This window comes from Scyliorhinus torazame, chromosome 22 (assembly GCF_047496885.1).
Source record: "Scyliorhinus torazame isolate Kashiwa2021f chromosome 22, sScyTor2.1, whole genome shotgun sequence".
NCBI lineage: Eukaryota > Metazoa > Chordata > Chondrichthyes > Carcharhiniformes > Scyliorhinidae > Scyliorhinus > Scyliorhinus torazame.
The window spans coordinates 50148661-50172717 of NC_092728.1; the positions used below are offsets into that span (position 1 = coordinate 50148661).

General features: G+C 52.3%; 1 protein-coding gene across 3 annotated transcripts in view; it reads left to right on the top strand.

The window, feature by feature from the left end:
- Positions 1-24057, top strand: part of pnpla7b (patatin-like phospholipase domain containing 7b) — a 473312-nt gene that overhangs the window by 213913 nt on the left and 235342 nt on the right. For all 3 annotated transcript variants that reach the window (XM_072488205.1, XM_072488203.1, XM_072488204.1), the window contains one exon: positions 4535-4687. In XM_072488205.1, the coding sequence (XP_072344306.1) occupies positions 4535-4687 (153 nt within the window). The remainder of the gene's footprint in view (positions 1-4534; positions 4688-24057) is intronic.

A 24057-nucleotide genomic window follows, 5' to 3' on the forward strand; every position in this document is an offset into this window, starting at 1 on the left:
TCGCACTGCTCCCTCCCCACCTCATGCTGTTCCCACCCCACCCCCACCCTGCTCCCACCCCACCTTCACCCTGCTCCCTCCCACCCCCACCCTGCTCCCACCCCACCCTCACCCTGCTCCCTCCCCACCCCCACCCTGCTCCCGCCATACCCTCACCCCGCTCCCTCCCCACCCCCACCCTGCTTGCACTCCACCCTCACCCCGCTCCCTCCCCACCTCATGCTGTTCCCACCCCATCCCCACCCTGCTCCCACCCCACCTTCACCCTGCTCCCTCCCACCCCCACCCTGCTCCCACCCCACCCTCACCCTGCTCCCTCCCCACCCCCACCCTGCTCCCGCCATACCCTCACCCCGCTCCCTCCCCACCCCCACCCTGCTCGCACTCCACCCTCACCCCGCTCCCTCCCCACCCTCGCACTGCTCCCTCCCCACCCTGAGGCTGCTCCCACCCCACCCTCGCACTGCTCCCTCCCCACCCTCAGGCTGCTCCCACCCCACCCTCGCACTGCTCCCTCCCCACCCTCGCACTGCTCCCTCCCCACCCTCAGGCTGCCCCCACCCCACCCTCGCACTGCTCCCTCCCCACACTCGCACTGCTCCCGCCCCACCCTCAGGCTGCTCCCACCCCACACTCGCCCTGCTCCACCCCACCCTCACCCTGCTCCCACCCCACCCTCGCCCCTCACCCCGCTCCCTCCCACCCCACCCTCGCCCTGCTCCACCCCACACTCGCCCTGCTCCACCCCACCCTCACCCCGTTCCCACCCCACACTCGCCCTGTTCCACCCCATCCTCGCCCTGTTCTACACCACCCCCACCCTGCTCCCACCCCACCCTCACTCCGCTCCCTCCCCACCCTCACACCGCTCCCTCCCCACACCCACCCTGCTCCCACCCCACTCCCTCCCCACCCCCACCCTGCTCCCTCCCCACCCCCACCCTGCTCCCTCCCCACCCCCATCCTGCTCCCAACCCACCCCCAACCTGCTCCCACCCCACACACACCCCGCTCCCATCCCACCTTCGCACTGCTCCCATCCCACCCCCACCCTGCTCCCAACCCAACCCACCCTGCTCCCTCCCCACCCCCACCCTGCTCCCACCCCACCCCTCCCTGCTCCCTCCCCACCCCCTCCCTGCTCCTTCGCCACCCCCACCCTGCTCCCTCGCCACCCCCACCCTGCTCCCTCGCCACCCCCACCCTGCTCCCTCCCCACCCCCACCTTGCTCCCTCCCCACCCCCACCCTGCTCCCTCCCCACCCTGCTCCCTCCCCACCCTGCTCCCTCCCCACCCTGCTCCCTCCCCACCCTGCTCCCTCCCCACCCTGCTCCCTCCCCACCCTGCTCCCACACCACCCTGCTCCCTCCCCACCCCCACCCTGCTCCCACCCCACCCTCACCCCGCTCCCTCCCCACCCTCACCCCGCTCCCTCCCCACCCTCACCGCGCTCCCTCCCCACCCTCACCCCGCTCCCTCCCCACCCTCACCCGCCTCCCTCCCCACCCTCCTCCCTCCCCACCCTCGCACTGCTCCCTCCCCACCCTCGGGCTGATCCCACCCCACTCTCGCCCTGCTCCCACCCCACCCTCGCCCAGCTCCACCCCACACTCACACCGCTCCCACCCCACACTCACCCCGCTCCCACCACACACTCACCCCGCTCCCACCCCACACTCACCCCGCTCCCACCCCACCCTCGCCCTGCTCCCACCCCACCCTGCTCCCTCCCCACCCCACCCTCACCCGCTCCACCCCACCCGCACCGCTCCCACCCCACCCGCACCCCGCTCCCCACCCCACCCGCACCCCGCTCCCACCCCACCCTCACCCCGCTCCAATACCACCCTCACCCCGGTCCCACCCTCACCCCGGTCCCTCCCACCCTCACCCTGCTCCCACCCCACCCCCACCCTGCTCCCACCCCCACCCCCACCCCTGCTCCCTCCCCACCCCCACCCTGCTCCCTGCCCACCCTGCTCCCTGCCCACCTGCTCCCTGCCCACCCTGCTCCCTGCCCACCCTGCTCCCTGCCCACCCTGCTCTATGCCCACCCTGCTCCCTGCCCACCCTGCTCCCTGCCCACCCTGCTCCCTGCCCACCCTGCTCCCTGCCCACCCTGCTCCCTGCCCACCCTGCTCCCTGCCCACCCTGCTCCCTGCCCACCCTGCTCCCTGCCCACCCTGCTCCCTCCCCACCCTGCTCCCCTCCCCACCCTGCTCCCTCCCCACCCTGCTCCCTCCCCACCCTGCTCCCTCACCACCCTGCTCCCTCACTACCCTGCTCCCACCCTCACCCTGCTCCCTCCCCACCCTCACCCCGCTCCCTCCCCACCCTCCCGCCCACCCTCCTCCCTCCCCACCCTCGCACTGCTCCCTCCCCACCCTCGGGCTGATCCCACCCCACTCTCGCCCCGCTCCCACCCCCACTCTCGCCCCGCTCCCACCCCACTCTCGCCCCGCTCCCACCCCACTCTCGCCCTGCTCCCTCCCACCCCCACCCTGCTCCCTCCCCACCCTCACCCTGCTCCCTCCCCACACCCTCCCTGCTCCCTTCCCACCCTCGCACTGCTCCCTCCACACCTCGTGCTGTTCCCACCCCACCCCCACCCTGCTCCCACCCCACCCTCACCCTGCTCCCTCCCACCCCCACCCTGCTCCCTCCCACCCCCACCCTGCTCCCTCCCACCCCCACCCTGCTCCCTCCCACCCCCACCCTGCTCCCTCCCACCCCCACCCTGCTCCTCCACCCCCACCCTGCTCCCTCCCAACCCCCACCCTGCTCCCTCCCCACCCCCACCCTGCTCCCTCCCCACCCCCACCCTGCTCCCTCCCCACCCTGCTCCCTCCCCACCACCATCTTGCTCCCACCCCACACTCACCCCCGCTCCCATCCCACCTTCGCACTGCTCCCATCCCACCCTCACCCTGCTTCCACCCCAACCCACCCTGCTCCCTCCCCAGTCCCACCCTGCTCCCTCCCCACCCCACCCTGCTCCCTCCCCACCCCACCCTGCTCCCTCCCCACCCCCACCTTGCTACCTCCCCACCCCCACCTTGCTACCTCCCCACCCCCACCTTGCTACCTCCCCACCCCCACCTTGCTCCCTCCCCACCCCCACCCTGCTCCCTCCCCACCCTGCTCCCTCCCCACCCTGCTCCCTCCCCACCCTGCTCCCTCCCCACCCTGCTCCCTCCCCACCCTGCTCCCTCCCCACCCTGCTCCCTCCCCACCCTGCTCCCTCCCCACCCTGCTCCCTCCCCACCCTGCTCCCTCCCCACCCTGCTCCCTCCCCACCCTGCTCCCTCCCCACCCTACTCCCTCCCCACCCTGCTCCCTCCCCACCCTGCTCCCTCCCCACCCTGCTCCCTCCCCAGCCCCACCCTGCTCCCACCCCACCCTCACCCCGCTTCCACCCCACCCTCACCCCACTCCCTCCCCACCCTCACCCCGCTCCCTCCCCACCCTCGCACTGCTCCCTCCCCACCCTCGCACTGCTCCCTCCCCACCCTCGCGCTGCTCCCTCCCCACCCTCGGGCTGCTCCCACCCCACCCTCGCCCTGCTCCCACCCCACTCTCACCCTGCTCCCACCCCACCCTCACCCTGCTCCCTCCCCACCCTCACCCTGCTCCCTCCCCACCCTCACCCTGCTCCCACCCCACCCTCGCACTGCTCCCTCCCCACCCTCAGGCTGCGCCCACCCACCCCCACCCTGCTCCCACCTCACTCTCACCCTGCTCCCACCCCACTCTCAGCCTGCTCCCACTCCACTCTCACCCTGCTCCCTCCCCACCCTCGCACTGCTCCCTCCCCACCCTCACCCTGCTCCCACCCCACCCTCACCCTGCTCCCACCCCACCCTCACCCTGCTCCCACCCCACCCTCACCCTGCGCCCACCCCACCCTCACCCTCCTCCCACCCCACCCTCACCCTCCTCCCACCCCACCCTCACCCTGCTCCCACCCCACCCTCGCCCCGCTCCCACCCCACTCTCACCCTACTCCCACCCCACTCTCACCCTACTCCCACCCCACTCTCACCCTACTCCCACCCCACTCTCACCCTGCTCCCTCACCCCCTGCATCCACCCCACCCTCACCCTGCATCCTCCCCGTTGCTCGCACCCCACCCTCACCCTGCTCCCACCCCACTCTCACCCTGCTCCCACCACCCTCACCCTGCTCTCACCCCACTCTCACCCTGCTTCCTCACCCCCACCTACCCCACCCCCTCCGCTCCCTCCCCACCCTCACCCCGCTCCCACCCACCCACCACTCCTTCCAGGGTGCCACTGTCTCCCATTTGACTGTAGCTCAGGAAGACCTGGAACCTCTGAGTGCTGGAGTGTACAATCTTTAGTATTGACCAAGTTTACATGGTACTGCTTCCCCTGGCTCCAGCTGTACCCTGGTGGGAGCAGAAACCCCAGAACACTGTAGGCGCATCAGAGGTGGTTCAATAGCGCCAAAACTGTTGCTTGTCATTACATTGGCTAACTTTAATAAATGTTATTATTTTCTCTGTGTGTTAGGTCGTGGCTTGGGAATCCACACAGTGAGCAACAAATTGGAATCGGTGGCGAATCCTGCCAGTAATCTTGCCACGGTGGCCATCTTGCAGTATCTGAGGACGTTTCCCATTACTGCCTTCACTCTGGAACTTCGACATGCTCTTAGCGCCATAGGTAACAAACAACTTCAATAATCCTGTCAACTACAAAGCTTATGATGTATACAGTGCCATGCCTGAATCTATCTGCAGTTTATACACTATGCACCTGTTGTGTACTGACTACCATTACCTGCAGTACATATATCTTTGTATTATTTGGTACTGAGATGGGTGCATCACTTGATTGGCCGTATTTATTAGCCTGCGAGAATTTAATGGTCACCTGGTATTGGACGAGGGTCAAGTGTAGGCAACATTTGCGAAGAACTGCAGGCTTCCTGAAGGACATCACTGAACGCGTTCACGCCCACCTGCAAAAAGAAGAAAACTGAACCAGTCCCGGAGGTGTCTGTAATTTACAGGGTTCCCTGTTTTTTGAGCATACATTACATTTCACACACCGATATTTGCATGTATTTTTCCTGTGCCCCTGCTAAAATATTTAAAACTTCCAATGGTTTCAAACTTTTTGAATAAAATGCGAACAAATACTGATTCACTCCCAGAGACCCCCCCTGGGAAATACTGATTCACTCCCAGAGACCCCCCCCCCGGGAAACACTGATTCACTCCCAGAGACCCCCCCCCCCCGCCCCCTGGAAATACTGATTCACTCCCAGAGACACCCCCCCCCCCCCGGGAAATACTGATTCACTCCCAGAGACCCCCCCCCCTGGGAAATACTGATTCACTCCCAGAGACCCGCCCCCCTGGGAAATACTGATTCACTCCCAGAGACCCGCCCCCCTGGGAAATACTGATTCACTCCCAGAGACCCGCCCCCCTGGGAAATACTGATTCACTCCCAGAGACCCCCCCCTGGGAAATACTGATTCACTCCCAGAGACCCGCCCTTCTGGGAAATACTGATTCACTCCCAGAGACCCCCCCCCTGGGAAATACTGATTCACTCCCAGAGACCCCCCCTGGGAAATACTGATTCACTCCCAGAGACCCCCCCCCCCTGGGAAATACTGATTCACTCCCAGAGACCGCCCCCCCCCTGGGAAATACTGATTCACTCCAGAGACCCCCCCCCCCCCCCTGGGAAATACTGATTCACTCCCAGAGACCCCCCTGAGAAATACTGATTCACTCCCAGAGACCCGCCCCCCTGGGAAATACTGATTCACTCCCAGAGACCCCCCCCCCCCCCCCCGGGAAATACTGATTCACTCCAGAGACCCCCCCCTGGGAAATACTGATTCACTCCCAGAGACCCCCCCCCTGGGAAATACTGATTCACTCCCAGAGAACCCCCCCCCTGGGAAATACTGATTCACTCCCAGAGACCCCCCCCCCCCCCGGGAAATACTGATTCACTCCCAGAGAACCCCCCCCCTGGGAAATACTGATTCACTCCCAGAGAACCCCCCCCCCCCCACCCCAGGGAAATACTGATTCACTCCCAGAGACCCCCCCCCCGGAAAATACTGATTCACTCCCAGAGACCCCCCCCCCCCCCCCCCCCTGGGAAATACTGATTCACTCCCAGAGACCCCCCCTGGGAAATACTGATTCACTCCCAGAGACACCCCCCCCCCCCCCCCCCCCCCTGGGAAATACTGATTCACTCCCAGAGACCCCCCCCCCCCCCCCCGGAAAATACTGATTCACTCCCTGAGACACCCCCCCGGGAAATACTGATTCACTCCCAGAGACCCCCCCCCCCCCCCCCGGGAAATACTGATTCACTCCCAGAGACACCCCCCCCCCCCCCCCCCCCCCCCCCCCCGGGAAATACTTATCCACTCCCAGAGACCCCGCCCCCCCGGGAAATACTGATTCACTCCCAGAGACCCCCCCGGGAAATACTTATCCACTCCCAGAGACCCCTCCCCTGGGAAATACTGATTCACTCCCAGAGATCCCCTGGGGAAATACTGATTCACTCCCTGGCAAATCCTGATTTGATTCCCAAGGGATCTGGAGCCAATACCGATTCACCATGCAAATACTGACGTGCATTTGGCCAACCCTTGTTTTAATGTCCACAAGGAATGCTTTCCCGATTGTTATTGTATTCAGGAAATGCGACACAGTACAGAAACAATCAGTATTTGAAAGAAATGAAAGTCGCGTATTGTCACAAGTAGGCTTCAAATGAAGTTACTGTGAAAAGCCCCTAGTCACCACATTCCGGCGCCTGTTCGGGGAGGCTGTTACGGGAATCGAACCGTGCTGCTGGCCTGCCTTGGTCTGTTTTCAAAGCCAGTGATTTAGCCCTGTGCTCAACAGGGCTGCCATTGTGTCAGTAAGTGTGGAAAAGTAATGACAAGTTAGGATGACTGATGATCAGAAATGCGACCCTGGGCCTCGCTTACCTCTTGAGACCTCCAACATGAAAACATTTCCTTTTATAAAGCTTTAGAGCACTGAACATTGTAACCAGCCAACTGCACATTGTGCCACTTTAATATTGCTGAATAATCGGAATGCGCAGTATATTTCTTCAGGTGGGCGCTGAACCGGTTTCTGACTGGGACAGAGATGACTTTGTGTCAAAGATAGAAACTGCTATTGAATGTTGTTATGGCACCGGCAAGGGGGGAAGGAAACAGAGGTGGTTGTGGCATTGGACGCTGAGAAGGCATTTGACCAGGTAGAATGGGGTACTTGATGGCAGTTCTGGAGAGGGTTGGGATTGGACCAAGATTTGTGAACTGGGTAAAGCTACTATATAAGGAGCCGAGGGTGAGCGTCCACACAAACAACATCAGCTTGAGATACGTTTCTCTCCACCGTGGGACTAGGCAGGAATGTCCTATGTCCCCCCTGCTGTTTGCACTTGCGATTGAGCCATTGGCCCTCGCATTAAGAGGTTTGGGGGTATGGAAAGGAATAGTGCGGGGGAGGATAGAGCATAGGGTGTCCTTATGTGCCGATGACTTGCTGTTATACGTGTCGGAACCGAGTGTGTTGATAGGGGGAATATTGGAGCTGCTTCGAGTGTTTGGGTCTTTCTCTGGGTACAAACTAAATCTAGACAAGGGTGAGTATTTTGTGGTGCCTTGGCCGGGGGTGGGGGCAGGCGTGGGGGGGGCTGCCATTCCGTAGGGCAGGGACTCACTTTAGCTACCTGGGGGTGCGGGTTGCCCGGGAGTGGGGGGGGGGGGCGGATCTCCGCAGATACAACATTTCTAGTTTGGTGGGCAGAGTGAAAGCTGATCTGGCAAGGTGGGATGGTCTCCCTCTGTCACTGGCGGGTCGGGTACAGGCGGTTAAAATGAACGTGTTGCCACGATTTCTGTTTATTTTTCAATGCCTGCCGATTTTCCTGCCAAAGGCTTTTTTCAGAGAGATTGAGGGAAGGATTACGTCGTTCATATGGGGAGGGAAGGTGGCCAGAGTTAGAAAGGTGTTACTACAGAGAGGAAGGCAGGCAGGGGGTTTGGGTCTTCTGAACCTGATGTATTACTACTGGGCGGCGAATGTGGAGAAGGTGCGGAGCTGGGTCAGAGGGGTTGATTCTCAGTGGGTCAGAATGGAGGAGAGTTTGTGTAGGGGGTCGGGATTGAAAGCACTTGCAACAACGCCGCTCCCGATAGCCCCGGGGAAGTACTCAGGGAGTCCGGTAATAATAGCTTCATTGAGAATTTAGAGGCAGTTTCGCCAACACTTCGGGTTGGGGGCAGGGTCAAGGGAAATGCCGATTTGGGGGAATCACAGATTTGAGCCAGGGAGGTGGGATGGAAATTTTTGGAAATGGGAGGAGAAGGGGATTAAGACAGTAAAAGATTTGTTTCTTAGGGGTTGGTTTGCAAGATTGAAGGAGCTGGAAGCGAAGTATGGGCTGGAGCAGGGGGAAATGTTTAGATACATGCAGGTTCGCGACTTTGCCAGAAAGGAGATTCAGGGCTTCCTGGTGGAGCCGGCCTCCACATTTCTGGAGGAGGTGCTGACGACGGGGGGCCTGGAGAAGGGGGTAGTGTCGGCGGTTTATGGAGCTATTTTGGAAGAGGAGAAGGCATCACTGGAAGGGATCAAAGCAAAGTGGGAGGAAGTGTTGGGAGAGTATATGGAGGAGGGGTTCTGGTGTGAGGTGCTCCGGAGAGTGAACGCCTCCACCTCCTGTGCGAGGTTGGTGCTGATCCAGCTGAAGGTGGTTTACAGAGCACACCTCACGAGGGCGAGCATGAGCCGATTCTTTGAAGGAGTAGAAGAAGTGTGTGAATGTTGCGGGGGGCCCCCGCTAATCACGTTCATCTGTTTTGGTCCTGTCCAAAGCTGGAGGATTACTGGAAGGAGGTTTTTAGGGTAATTTCTAAAGTGGTGCACGTGAAACTATGACGCCCGGGAGGCCATATTTGGGGTGTCGGACCAGCCAGGGTTGGAAACGGGTGCGGAGGCAGATGCTGTAGCCTTCGCCTCGTTGATCGCTCGAAGGAGTATCCTGATGGGTTGGAGAGCAACCTCTCCAACCTGTGCCCTGGCGTGGTGGGGGGGACCTGCTGGAATCCTTGGCTCTTGAGAAGGTTAAGTTTGAACTTAAGGGGAAGGATGGAGGGGTTCTACAATTCATGGGCATTATTCATTATGCACTTTCAAGAACTGGATAACATCGAACATTAGTTGGGGGGGGTGGTGGGGGGCGGTGTGTGTTAATGGTGACTATGGGTGATTCCTGATTCCTTTTTGTCACTTCTTTATGTGAACATGCGGGCTAATGTTTGGGGTTTGGTGAGAGGATGGGATCGCTTTTATTGATATGGGGATTGACATATTTGTTACTGATTATTGTTGGTGGGTGTAAATTTGGGAGAAAATGTGAAAAAGGAGAATAAAAAATATATATTTTTTTAAAACGATAGAAACTGCACTGATTTAGCACCAGAGTTAGGTTTCATTGGCCGAGTTTCATTCGCACTGGATCTCATGACTTCAAAGAGACAGAAGGAACAGTGACTTTGTGGTGAATCTGACACAATTGCAAGGTTACCTCATGCAGTATTAAGCAAACTGCAAAGAATATAGTATGAATTTTAGTTCAAAGCAATCGTTCAAATATTTGCTCTTTGTGATTTTTGAGCAAAGCCCAAAGCTGCTACCATGATGGATGAAATATTTTTTCTGGAATTACATTACTGCTGGAGCCAGGATTGGAAAACACTGGGGCGGAATCAGTCATAAAGCAAAGAGGAATTTGGGATAATTTTGTGAAGTGATTCGGAAATATGGTCAGATCACGAAACCCCCATCCTTAAATACAAGGTCGGGTGTTCGGCACGTATTAAAATGGGGAATGTGTTACACTGAGAGTAAGTGTGTACTATATGCAATATATTACTCGCTGATTATATTACTCGCTGATGTCCAACGGTGCTTCTTACAGGGAGTTGGAGATTTTAGAAAAGCAGAGATATTTTCCCAAGTAGTGTTGTCAGAGACACTGATTGTCAGCACTAGATGTGTCAGCACTGGTCTGGGAGCAGTGCAAACATTCCTTTGCCTAGGAGTGATGCAGAGGGGTTTTGGTAGCAATGGAGCAGATTCTGGGATCACAGAAGTGTCCATCTTGGAGCATTGAGAGGGTTGGGGGTCTTGATGTCTGGCAGCACTGAGAAGGAGGGTTGAAAGCACGCGTAAGAAGTTTTAGACACGCCCGTAAATGATTGTGTTTCCCCACTTTTAGTAAATTACTGATTCACAGCTGAGTGCTGGGAGCAGCAAAGAGGAGAGGAGCTGGGTCAGGATAGGAGGCTGGGTGAATGGGTGCAGGAGGAGATTGAAATGAGGGTAAAACCACAGGCTGGATAGGACACAAGTGGGACATGCATAAAAGCTGTGAATTGGTGATGGAGGAGTAGAGTGGGTTGCTGGAAGCTTAAACTGAGGGCAAGTCTGGGTTTGGGGCTAACTGTGCTTTTAATATCAATTTTATATAAATATATTCATCCTTTCATAGAATGTACAGTGCAGAAAGAGGCCATTCGGCCCATCGAGTCTTCACCGGCTCTTGGAACGAGCACCCTACTTAAGCCCACACCTCAACCCTATCCCCTTAACCCAGTAACCCCACCTAACCTTTTGAACACTAAGGGCAATTTATCATGGCCAATCCACCTAACCTGCAAATCTTTGGACTGTGGGAGGAAACTGGAGCACCCGGAGGAAACCCACGCAGATACAGGGAGAACGTGCAGACTCCTGACAGACAGTGACCCAAGCCAGGAATCGAACCTGGGATCCTGGAGCTGTGAAGCAACTGTACTAACCACTGTGCTACCGTGCTGCCGACATGCCTTTGTATGATGTATATGTACATGCAGATATGTGCATGCATTTATATTCATGTGTGCAGACATGCACATATGAAATAGAGAACATAAAATAATGGTGAAAAAGTATTACAGCCATCAGCATTTAAAAGCAAATGAGATTGTTGCCAGGTTATTCAATATGCAAGCTGACTTACATCCTTGTAGAAATCTAGGTCACTGGAAGCTGTACAACTGCAGCTCATTAGCAGAATGTGTTACCCTGCTCCTTCCTTGTTGCATTCCCCTTTGTGTGCAGAACATACTGCTAACACTCCCCACTTTACTAATGGACTACTTCTCCGGGCCCTCAGCTCTCTGGCGACCAATAGCAGCGGTAGGCCATAGGGAAGGTGGCGAGCATTGAAATCTGATTTCCTGCTACAGCAGCTAGGGAGGAGTCCCACATATGGGCTGCCATACCTTGTGCATATGTAGAATGTGCTCTTTCGGGTGCTGACCAGTCTGTTGTATGTTTTCAGGATTTTCATTCTTGTGTAAAGAGTTGAGAATGTAGGACTTCAGTTTACCTTGTTTCTCTCCTGTTATCTGCGAAGGTATCACAAACTGGAGCACCTGTCTGTGGGGTGTATCGTTTTGTTTTAGGAATGCTGTGAGCAGTCAAGGGAAATCCCAATAAGAACAAGCAGTCCAGTCATCGTGTAACAATTATTAAAGACTATTTAAGTTAAGAAATGTCAAATAAATACACACAAACAGGACTATACTACACTAAGACAATTAAGTATATGAATTACTAAACACATGCAGAATGTACATCTTATTCCAAAATTTATCTATGATTCCTGACTCCTTAAGACTTCCCATTTTCCCCAAGCAATATCCGAATCAAATAGATCTAGAAGTCATTCCCAGCTTATAGCTACCACACAACACAGGGATGAAAATCAAGCTTGAGAAACGTCTTGTCCTGGTCCAGCAAAGATATTTAAACTCCCTTGTCAAAATTTCTGCACTGCCTTGGCTCTTAAGAGTTCGAGGTTGTTAGATGTGAAATGAAATGAAAAACGCTTTTTGTCACAAGTAGGCTTCAAATCAAGTTACTGTGAAAAGCCCCTAGTCGCCACATTCCGGCGCCTGTTCAGGTGTAAAACTGGCCCGCAGGCTGCTGGGTGGAAAATAGCCTCCTTTTCTTCTGAGGGTGTTGGTAATTATGCAGTTGTTCCCCTTTGATTCTGCAATCTGTGTATTTGACTGTCTGTCCCTCTCACATTCATTGACTCTAGTGATTGGCATGTGTTACTGGGAAAGTCACATCTCATCCATCTTTTTGAATACTGCCTCATGCTGTCACTAGACAGATTTCTACCTGTTGCTCGGCAGATTGCATCCTATTATGTCTTGTTAGATTTGTGTTACTGCGTTACCAGGCAAATCCATGACAGTTTCTCATAAATATTAATGTATTGAAACATTTAGACTAGTTTTCATTTTTTTAAATGAGATATCGTTCACTTGAGCATGAAAATTTCACATATATTAAATTGTCATTTGCCAAGTGGAAGCAAGTGTGGGATGATTTGCACTTTGATTCCCTCACCAATGGATACAAAGGGACTGATGGGTAAGAGCATTGTCTAAATATTCGCAAATAGACTTTTTGGTTTTGGGAATGGCGTTGATCCCGAAGGTGAGGGGAACGGAGTATACGGCTATAGCCATTTCGGATCACGCTCCACATTGGGTGGACTTGGAGATAGGGGAGGAAACAGAAGGGCGCCCACCCTGGAGAATGGACATGGGACTAATGGCAGATGAGGAGGTGTGTCTAAGGGTGAGGGGGTGCATTGAAAAGTACTTGGAACTCAATGATAATGGGGAGGTCCAGGTGGGAGTGGTCTGGGAGGCGCTGAAGGCGGTGGTTAGAGGGGAGCTGATATCAATAAGGGCACATAAAGGAAAGCAGGAGAGTAGGGAACGGGAGCGGTTGCTGCAAGAACTTCTGAGGGTGGACAGACAATATGCGGAGGCACCGGAGGAGGGACTGTACAGGGAAAGGCAAAGGCTACACGTAGAATTTGACCTGCTGACAACGGGTACTGCAGAGGCACAGTGGAGGAAGGCACAGGGTGTACAGTACGAATATGGGGAGAAGGCGAGCAGGTTGCTGGCCCACCAATTGAGGAAAAGGGGAGCAGCGAGGGAAATAGGGGGAGTGAGGGATGAGGAAGGAGAGATGGAGCGGGGAGCGGAGAGAGTGAATGGAGTGTTCAAGGCATTTTATAAAAAATTATACGAAGCTCAACCACCGGATGGGAGGGAGAGAATGATGGGCTTTCTGGACCGGCTGGAATTTCCCAAGGTGGAGGAGCAGGAAAGTGTGGGACTGGGAGCACAGATTGAAATAGAGGAAGTAGTGAAAGGAATTAGGAGCATGCAGGCGGGGAAGGCTCCGGGACCAGATGGATTCCCAGTTGAATTTTACAGGAAATATGTGGACTTGCTCGCCCCGCTACTGATGAGGACCTTTAATGAGGCAAAGGAAAGGGGACAGCTGCCCCCGACTATGTCTGAGGCAACGATATCGCTTCTCCTAAAGAAGGAAAAGGACCCGCTGCAATGCGGGTCCTATAGACCTATTTCCCTCCTAAATGTAGACGCTAAGATTCTGGCCAAGGTAATGGCAATGAGGATAGAGGATTGTGTCCCGAGGGTGGTCCATGAGGACCAAACTGGGTTTGTGAAGGGGAGACAGCTGAATACGAATATACGGAGGCTGCTAGGGGTAATGATGATGCCCCCACCAGAGGGGGAAGTGGAGATAGTGGTGGCGATGGATGCCGAGAAAGCATTTGATAGAGTGGAGTGGGATTATCTGTGGGAGGTGCTGAGGAGATTTGGTTTTGGAGATGAATATGTTGGATGGGTGCAGCTGTTGTATAGGGCCCCAGTGGCGAGTGTGGTCACGAATGGACGGGGATCTTCATACTTTCGGCTCCATAGAGGGACAAGGCAGGGATGCCCTCTGTCCCCATTATTGTTTGCACTGCCGATTGAGCCCCTGGCAATAGCATTGAGGGGTTCCAAGAAGTGGAGGGGAGTACTTAGAGGAGGAGAAGAACACCGGGTATCTCTGTATGCGAATGATTTGTTGTTATATGTAGCGGACCCGGCGGAGGGGATGCCAGAGATAATGCGGACACTTCGGGAGTTTGGAGAAGTCTCAGGATATAAACTGAACATGGGGAAAAGCGAGTTGTTGGTGGTGCATCCAGGGGAGCAGAGCAGAGAAATAGAGGACTTTCCGCTGAGGAAGGTAACAAGGGACTTTCGTTATTTGGGGATCCAGATAGCCAAGAATTGGGGTACATTGCAAAGGTTAAATTTAACGCGATTGGTGGAACAAATGGAGGAGGACTTCAAGAGATGGGACATGGTATCCCTGTCACTGGCAGGGAGGGTGCAGGCGGTTAAAATGGTAGTCCTCCCGAGATTTCTCTTTGTGTTTCAGTGCCTCCCGGTGGTGATCACGAAGGCTTTTTTCAAAAGGATCGAAAAGAGTATCATGAGTTTTGTGTGGGCCGGGAAGACCCCGAGAGTGAGGAAGGGATTCTTACAGCGTAGTAGGGATAGGGGTGCTGGCACTACCGAGCCTAAGTGAGTACTACTGGGCCGCCAATATCTCAATGGTGAGTAAGTGGATGGGAGAAGAGGAGGGAGCGGCGTGGAAGAGATTGGAGAGGGCGTCCTGTAGGGGGACTAGCCTACAAGCTATGGTGACGGCCCCATTGCCGTTCTCACCGAAGAAATACACCACAAGCCCGGTGGTGGTGGCGACTTTGAAAATTTGGGGACAGTGGAGACGGCATAGGGGAAAGACTGGAGCCTTGGTGGGGTCCCAGATAAGAAATAACCATAGGTTTGCCCCGGGGAGAATGGATGGGGGATTTGGAATATGGCAAAGAGCAGGAGTAACGCAACTGAAAGATCTGTTTGTGGATGGGAAGTTCGCAAGTCTGGGAGCGCTGACCGAGAAATATGGGTTGCCCCAAGGGAATGCATTCCGGTATATGCAACTGAGGGCTTTTGCGAGGCAACAGGTGAGGGAATTCCCGCAGCTCCCGACGAATGAGGTGCAGGACAGAGTGATCTCAAAGACATGGGTGGGGGACGGTAAGGTGTCAGATATATATAGGGAAATGAGGGACGAGGGGGAGATTATGGTAGATGAGCTGAAAGGGAAATGGGAAGAAGAGCTGGGGGAGGAGATTGAGGAGGGGCTGTGGGCGGATGCCCTAAGTAGGGTAAACTCATCGTCCTCGTGTGCCAGGCTAAGCCTGATTCAATTTAAGGTGTTACACAGGGCGCATATGACTGGAGCACGGCTCAGTAAATTTTGGGGGGTAGAGGATAGGTATGCGAGATGCTCGAGAAGCCCAGCGAATCACACCCACATGTTCTGGTCATGTCCGGCACTACAGGGGTTCTGGGTGGGGGTGACAAAGGTGCTTTCGAAAGTAGTGGGGGTCCAGGTCGAACCAAGCTGGGGGTTGGCTATATTTGGGGTTGCACAAGAGCCGGGAGTACAGGAGGCGAGAGAGGCCGATGTTTTGGCCTTTGCGTCCCTAGTAGCCCGGCGCAGGATACTGTTGATGTGGAAGGAAGCCAAGCCCCCGGGTGTGGAGACCTGGATAAATGACATGGCAGGGTTTATAAAGCTGGAACGGATTAAGTTCGTCCTAAGGGGATCGGCTCAAGGGTTCACCAGGCGGTGGCAACCGTTCGTCGAATACCTCACAGAAAGATAGAGGGAATGGAAAAGAAGAAGGCAGCAGCAGCAGCCCAGGGGGGTGGTGGGGGGGAGGAACCAGAAGGACTCTCATGGTTGTTAATATATATGTATAATATGTATAGGTCGTTGCTATAAATAATTGTATGTTGGACTGTTAAATCATATTTTTGGAGAGTGTTTATCTGAGACAAGGCAGTTGCCATTTAGTTTTAGTTTTAGTTTTTGTTATATATTATTTATTTTTTGTTTATAAAACAGGTCATTGTTATTTATACGGTTATATTATTGTGTAAAGGATACACAATGTACTGTGATGGATGACCAAAAATTTTCAATAAAATATTTTTTTTAAAAAAGAGCATTGTCTATGGTAGCACCACCTAATTTAGTTGGGTTTCTCTGAGGCCTGACCTGGGCAAGTTGAGCCAAATGGCGTCTTATGCTGTCAGCATTTTAGATTTTGGACCCTGAGTTGTAGCACTAAACCTAAGACCAGAAGGTCTCTGGTTGTTACACTAATCGATACAGGCCAACAGGTGAATCCTGACTTGTGCAAAGCTAGTTGATCATAATCACTAATAGTAGGGACGCTAAAATATGTTAGGGGAGCAGAGAAACTAGCCAGATTTCTTGCCCTTGGTCACTAATCACTGAACCCAGTTGGAATATGTTTATATAAATATCCAGAAACGTCTGAGTGCTTGTTGATTTCAAACAAGAACAGGATTAGCTTCTGATTCCAATTATATATCCATGCCAGCAATGAGATTGCATCTTTCCACCTCCGCAACATCACCCTCCTCCACCCCTGCATCAGCTCTTTTCCTGCTGAAATTCTCATTCATGCCTTTGTTATTTCTAGGTTTAACTATTCCAGTGTCTGTTTCCCCGTTCTACCCTCCATAAACTTGAACTCCTCTAAAGCTCTGCTGTCCATGTTCTTACTTGCACCGTCCAGTTCATCCATTACCCTGTGATAGCTGACCTGTGTTGGCTTCCATTTCATCAATGCCTCAAGTTCTCATCCATGTTTTCAAATCCCTCCACGGCCTCTCGCCTCCCTCTCTCTGTATTCTCTATTGGACTTGCAACCCTCTGAGATAGCTCCGCTGCTCTGAATTAGGTCCCCTGAGCACCTCTGGTTTTCCACCATTGCCGATCATTCCTCCTTCTCCTCAATAAACCCCTTTGACCAAGCTTTTGGTCATCTGACTCAATATCTTCCGAAGCAGCTTGTTGTTGAAACTTGACACCATTCCTGCGAAGCCCTTTGTGACATTTTACTGAGTTGAAGATGCAATGTAAATAAAGTTGCTGTCGATGGCAATGAGGTTGAACGGTCAATTGGCCCTTGTCATCAAGCCTCACGCATGAATAATTGTCACCTTGAGCTAGCAAAGGGTTAAGAGCACTATTGAAACATAACCACAGCATGAGGACGCATCTCGGAGAGGGTATGGGATAGAAATTGGAGAGAGGAATGTATTAGAGATTACCTGAATGTTGATCTGAGGTTTCAACATTGTACTGAACGCATCTGGTGTGCTGAGGCGTATTTTGCCAGGATATACAAGAATGGTGGAACCATTGTTGTGGAAGAATGGCAGCGAGCAATTGGTGTGCCAGAATGGTGAAACCATTAATGTGGAAGAATGGTGGTGAGCAATTGGTGTGCAAGAATGGTGGAACCATTAATGTGGAACAATAGTAGTGAGCAATTGGTGTGCAAGAATGATGGAGGCTTTGACATGGCAAGAATGATGAAGCAGCTGTTACGATCACCATGAGGGAACCATAAACCAAATTAACCAAAGCTACCAAACAACCTGTAAAATGAAGAAATTGCCAACAAGATTTGACTACTTTTACTTTGACACGAATCAGAACTAACCAAAATTAAACATGAATGAACAGGAAAATGATACTTCAAAATAAAAAGGAAAATTTAACTTTAGTTGATATTGCAAAAATACATCTTGCACAATCACAAGGATTGCCATTCCCCTTCACGAATGGCATTACGTCTTTCCACAAAATGCTGTTCTTTATTAGCGCAAGGTAAGTCAGGATTCCTGTCAGCCAGCATCTTTCACTTCCGGGTTCACGAGTTGTTGCTCGTTTTAGCCTTCGTTTAATTGCTCTTGTTCTATCACCTTTGCTCTTGTCGCCAGGTATCTTTCTGATACCGCCACGTGGTTCAAGTCCGAGTAATGATCAATAATCCAACACACCGCTTAGTAAGAGTTAAATCAACGCACATTTATTATATACAGTAATCAATACTTATACATATAAACTCTACTTCTAAGCTACTTCCTACAACTAACAGGCCAATACTTAACTTTGGAAATGGCCCACCAGGTCAGGGAAACAAATGGCCTTTCGTATGTGTTCTGAGCCTGCGGGATTCAAAGCTGTTATAGTTCGATAGCCAGGAGCGCCTATCTCGTAGCGAGCGTTGAAGTAAGACTTACGATTTTAGCGGCTGTTGCAGAAGGTCAGCAGAAGGGTCTCAAAGGGTGCGGAAGGATGGAGAGAGCCCGATTTGAACTTGGACTCTATTCTTATAGTCCCCAGGAGCTTCCCGCCTTTCGGGGCGGATCCTGTACCTGGTTCCAAGTGATTGGACTTCGTCCCAATCACTTGGTTCGATATTCTCCAATGCTGGAGCGATTCCTTGATCGATGGGCGGTTTTGGGGTGGTCGTTCACCTCTCTTTGTGTAGGCTCCTGCTGGCGCCGAAAAGTCTGGGTTGGCTTTGTGTGTTTAATTTGTTGCACATTGTTCCCGGGGATTGCTAATTAATATTCAGATGGCTGGTGTGTTGTTATGCTGATGGCTGCAGGTATCGATTCTGTCTGGCCTCCCCAGAGGTGAATACACAGTTTTACCTGCAGCTGCTTGTTTGAGTCCTGTTGGCTGATTTTCCCATCAGCCTTTTCCGTTCGCCATTTTAAATCGGGGTTGGCCATTCTAAATTGGGAGTGAGCCATTTTAACTGGCTACAGAGTGCAGTTATTGTCAACAGGGCCCACTTCTACAGTCCCCGTCTTCCTCTGGTCACAACAGTCTCCCGAACTCCTTTTCAACTGATAACATATCCAGTTCATTGTTTGGCCAGTTATGGTAAAACACATAATTGTTCTCGTCTTGCTATTCACAAAGCCTTCAAGGTTGCAGACCCTTTTAGCTTTCTTGCACAGTGGCTCCAAGATCTCCTACATCTGTGCACTGATCACTTCCTGCCTCCAGTTACCCATTGTGCCTGCCAGCCACATGACCTTTGTATGTTATTTTCCTTTCTGTTGTTACTGCTTCCAGATCAAGGGTTGCAAATCATATGGATCAGCATTTCTTATTCAGAAAATGGCAATTGATCTTATTTGCAATTCTTGCAAACTCTTAAAAACCCTTTTCAGCATTCTTAAAAACAATTCCACAGACTTTTAAAAAAATTACAATTTTTTCTTGCTGTACTTTCTGGTCAAAGGTTCTCACTATTGACGTGCGAAGCTTAAATGAATGAAGAGCTATTGGTTATCTTGCTAGTTAATGTCTGGTGCTTACAGAGGTGCTCCAGCTTGTTTTTTAAAAAAATATTTTTATTCTCCTTTTTCACATTTTCTCCCAAATTTACGCACACCAACAATAAACAATAATCATTTAACAAATATGTCAATCCCCTTATCGATAACAACGATCCCATCCTCCCACCAAACCCCAAACATAAGCTTGCATGTTCACATAAACAAATGACAAAGAGGAATCCGGAATCACCCATAGTCCCCATTAACACGCACCGCCACCCTCCCACAAATTCTCCTCCATTCTGACCCACTGGGAATCAACCCCTCTGACCCAGCTCCGCACCTTCTCCAATTCGCCGCCCAGTAATAATACGCCAGGTAGGGAAGACCCAAACTCCCTGCCTGCCTTCCCCTCTGTTGCAGCACCTTTCTAACTCTGGCTACCTTCCCTCCCCATATGAACAAAGTAATCATTCCTCCACTCTTTCTGAAAAATGCCTTTGGCAGGAAAATCGGCAGGCATTGGAAAATGAACAGAAATCGCAGCAACACGCTCATTTTACCGCCTACCCGACCCGCCAGTGACAGAGGGAGACCATCCCACCTTGCCAGAACAGCTTTCACTCTCCCCACCAAACTAGAAACGTTGTGCCTGTGGAGGCCCCTCCCCACTCCCGGGCAACCTGCACCCCCAGGTTTCTAAAGTGAGTCCCTGCCCTACGGAATGGCAGCCCCCCACCCCTGCCCCCAACCCCGGCTGAGACACCACAAAATACTCACTCTTGTCCAGATTTAGTTTGTACCCCGATAAAGACCCAAACACCCGAAACAGCTCCAATATCTCCAATATTCCTCCTATCGACACACTCGATTCCGACACGTATAACAGCAAGTCATCGGCATATAAGGACACACTGCTCTGTCCCCTCCGCACTATTCCTTTACATACGCCCGAACTACTTAATGCGATGGCCAACGGCTGAATCGCGAGTGCAAACAGCAGGGGGGGTCACAAGGTGGAGAGAAAAGTATTTAGAGCTGATGTTGTTTGTGCGGACACGCCCTCTGCTCCTTATATAGGAGCTTTACCCAGTTCACAAATCTTGGTCCAATCCCAAACCGCTCCAAAACTGCCATCAAGTACCCCCATTCTACCCGGTCAAACGTCTTCTCAGCGTCCAATGCCACCACCACCTCTGCTTCCTTCCCCTCCGTCGGTGCCATAACCACGTTCAATACCCTTCTAATGTTTGAAAAGAGCTGCCTCCCTCTTAGGAACCCTGTCTGATCTTCACCTATCATCTTCGGAAGGCACTCCTCCAGCCTACCTGCCAGTACCTTCGCCAATACTTTTGCGTCCATGTTTAAAAGTGATATGGGCCTCTGCGACCCACACTCCGTTGGGTCTTTATCTTTTTTTAGCAACAGGGAAATCGATGCCTTCCCCAAGGTTTGTGGCAACACCCCCTTCCCTAACGCCTCTTCAAACATCCCCACCATCAGGGGTGCCAGCTTATCCTTGAATTTTTCATAATATTCCACCGGAAACCCATACAGCCCTGCCACCTTCCCCGACTGCATCCTCCCAATCGCATCTTTTATCTCCTGCTCCACTATTGCTCCTTTTGATGTAGCCCTGTTCCCCCTTCCCTAACCTCGTGTACTCCAACCCATCTAGAAATTCCTGCATCTCCCCATCTCCCCCAGGAGCCTCTGACCTGTGCAACCTCTCATAAAATTCCTCAAAGACCTTGTTAATCAGATCCGGAGCCACCACCAACTTCCCTGCCCTGTCCCTCACCTGAGCAATTTCCCTTTGTGCTGCCTCCCTCCGGAGCTGACCTGCTAACATACATGCCTTTTCTCCATGCACGTAAACTGCATCCCTTGCTCGCCTCAGTTGGCGCACCGCCTTCCTGGTAGATAGTCGGTTGAAGCTCGCCTGTAGTTCCTTCCTCTTTTCCAATTTTGCTGGGTCCCCATCTTCTGCATAAGTCCTATCTACCTCCAACATCTCATCTATTACCCTCTGCCACTCCATCCTCTCCTCTTTGTCCACCCTGGCCTTAAACAAGATCACCTCACTCCTCACCACCGCCTTTAGAGCCTCCCAGACAACTGCCTTCGACACCTCACCCGTACAGTTGAAACCTGCATATTCCTCAATTACCTTTTCAATTTTGTCACAGAACCCTTGGTCCCCCAAAAGTCCCACATCTAAATTCCACCCCGGCCTGTGCGCTACCCCCTTCTCCACTACCATGTCCACCCAATGCGGAGCATGATCTGATACCGTAATTGCCGAGTATTCCGACCCCTTAACCCCAGCCAGCAAAGCCTTCCCCATCACGAAAAAGTCGATCCGCGAGTGTACATTATGGACTACGACCATATACACTTACCAGCGCCACTAACCTCCCCTCCAGCGCCCCTGTCACAATTACATATCTACCCCCCTGATCTGCAACCACATTCTCCATCTGGAAACGTACTCTTTTGCTGACCATTAGCGCTACCCCTCGAGCCCTTCTGTCAAATCCAGAGTGAATCTGCCCCAGCTTGTTTATCCGTTATTTTCATTTTGCTTTCTGAATATTTTCTTTTTCATTTGCCTCTCATTAGCTGTGCCGCCGTGCTCTTCCTTTTTGATTGTTCCTATCGCGCTTTTATCACTGCTACTCTGTTCCTTGTTCACTTCTGCCCCTCTCACTCATTTGTATTACGTATATTTGTGTAACCAAGGGTTCCTTCTTCCATTGCTGTCCATTCCCCACATCTCTGTCGACACTTTGATTATGAGAACTATAGTTACAGACAAAGCTCCGGTGATATCGACCATCAATTGACCCTGTGATAATCTGCCTGCCCATTGTCACTGTGTGGAGCATAAGCACTACAAAATAAGCTGCTTAGGATGGAATAACTTGCAGATAAGATGTTTTCAGGAAAAGATCTTGGGTCTCTGGTGTTTATGTCAAGAAGTTAACAACAAAAGGGATTATTATTTAAATGATAAAATATTAAAACATGCTGCTGTGCAGAGGGACCTGGGTGTCCTAGTGCACTAGTCGCAAAGTGTTGGTTTACAGGTGATTAAGAAGGTGAATGGAGTTTTGTCCTTCATTGCTGGAGGGATGGAGTTTAAGACTAGGGAGGTTATGCTGCAACTGTATAGGGTGTTAATGAGGAGACACAAGGAGTATTGTGTTCAGTTTTGGTCTCCTTACCTGAGAAAGGACGTACTGCCGCTGGAGGGTATGCAGAGGAGATTCACTAGGTTAATCCTAGAGCTGAAGGGGTTGGATTACGAGGAGAGGTTGAGTAGACTGGGACTGTACTCGTTGGAATTTAGGAGGATGCGGGGGCTTTTATAGAAACACATAAAATTATGAAGGGAATAGATAGGATAGATGCGGGCAGGTTGTTTCCACTGGCGGGTGAAAGCAGAACTGGTGGGTGGAGGGGGGGGGGGGGGGGTGGGGGAGGGGTGCATAGCCTCAAAATAACGGGAAGTAGATTTAGGACTGAGCTTAGGAGGAACTACTTCACCCAGAGGGTTGTGAATCTATGGAATTCCTTGCCCAGTGAAGCAGTTGAGGCTCCTTCATTAAATGTTTTTTGAAGAATAAAGGGTTATGGTGTTCGGGCCGGAAAGTGGAGCGGAGTCCTCAAAAGATCAGCCATGATCTCATTAAATGGCGGAGCAGGCTCGAAGGGCCAGATGGCCTACTCCTGCTCCTAGTTTTTATGTTCTTATGTTTTAAGTCTCAAGGTGCCATGGGTATCAACATAGGCTTCGAATATTTGTGGGATGGAGCTGCGGGATTGGAAGGAGAGCAGTGTTCATTTCCTTCACTGCTCTCCCACCCCAGCCCAATTCTGAATCAAGGTGAGAGGCTTGCACAATTATTTCTGCTCAAAGGTAGTGGCACGTAATTAGGTCAAATTTACAGCCCAGAAGCAGACAGTTCAGCCCAAATGTCCGAGGTGCCTAAGTGCAGTAGATAATGGTCTCCAGGAATGACAAAAGATACGTAATGGCTTATTGCCAGGACATATAATGTAGCCTATCATAGAATATTACAAAGAACATCCTGTCTATAATGAGAGAGTAAGAAGTCTCACAACACCAGGTTAAAGCCCAAACAGGTTGAGAGACCTCTTACCATGCCCACCCCTGTCCAGCACCGACATCTCCACATCATAAATTGAGAGAGACTAGAGAGATTGACTATGTCCTCCTTAGAGCAAAAAAGGTTAAGCGGTGATTTAATTAGAGGTGTCCAAATTTTGAGGGGAATAGATTTCCATGCAGTGCGGTTGGTAACCAGAGACCATAAATTTAAGATAGTTGGCAAAAACGCCTCGTAATATATTCTTCTTTTGCTCCGCGAATCGTCACTATCTGGAATGCACTGCCAGAAAAGGTGGTGGAAGCATATTGAATAGTAACGTTCAAATGGGAAATTGAGGAATATTTAAAAATGAAATTATTTCAGGGCTCTGGGGAAAAAGCAGAGCGATTAACTAATTGAGGAGATGGTGGTGTAGCAGTAGTAGGGGGGGCATTAGTTTAAATCCCACCACAGCAGCTGGCCGAATTTAAACTCAATTAATGAAGCTGGAATAGAAAGCTAGTCTCGATGATGTTAACCATGAAACCATTGCCAATTGTTGTAAAAACCCATCTGGTTCACTCATGTCCTTTGAGAGAAGGAAATCTGCCGTCTCTTCCTGGTCTGGCCTATATGTGACTCCAGACCCCACAGCAATGTGATTAACTCTTAACTGCCCCCTGAAATGGCCTTAGCAAGCCACTCAATTTGAGGGCTTTTCGGGATGAGCA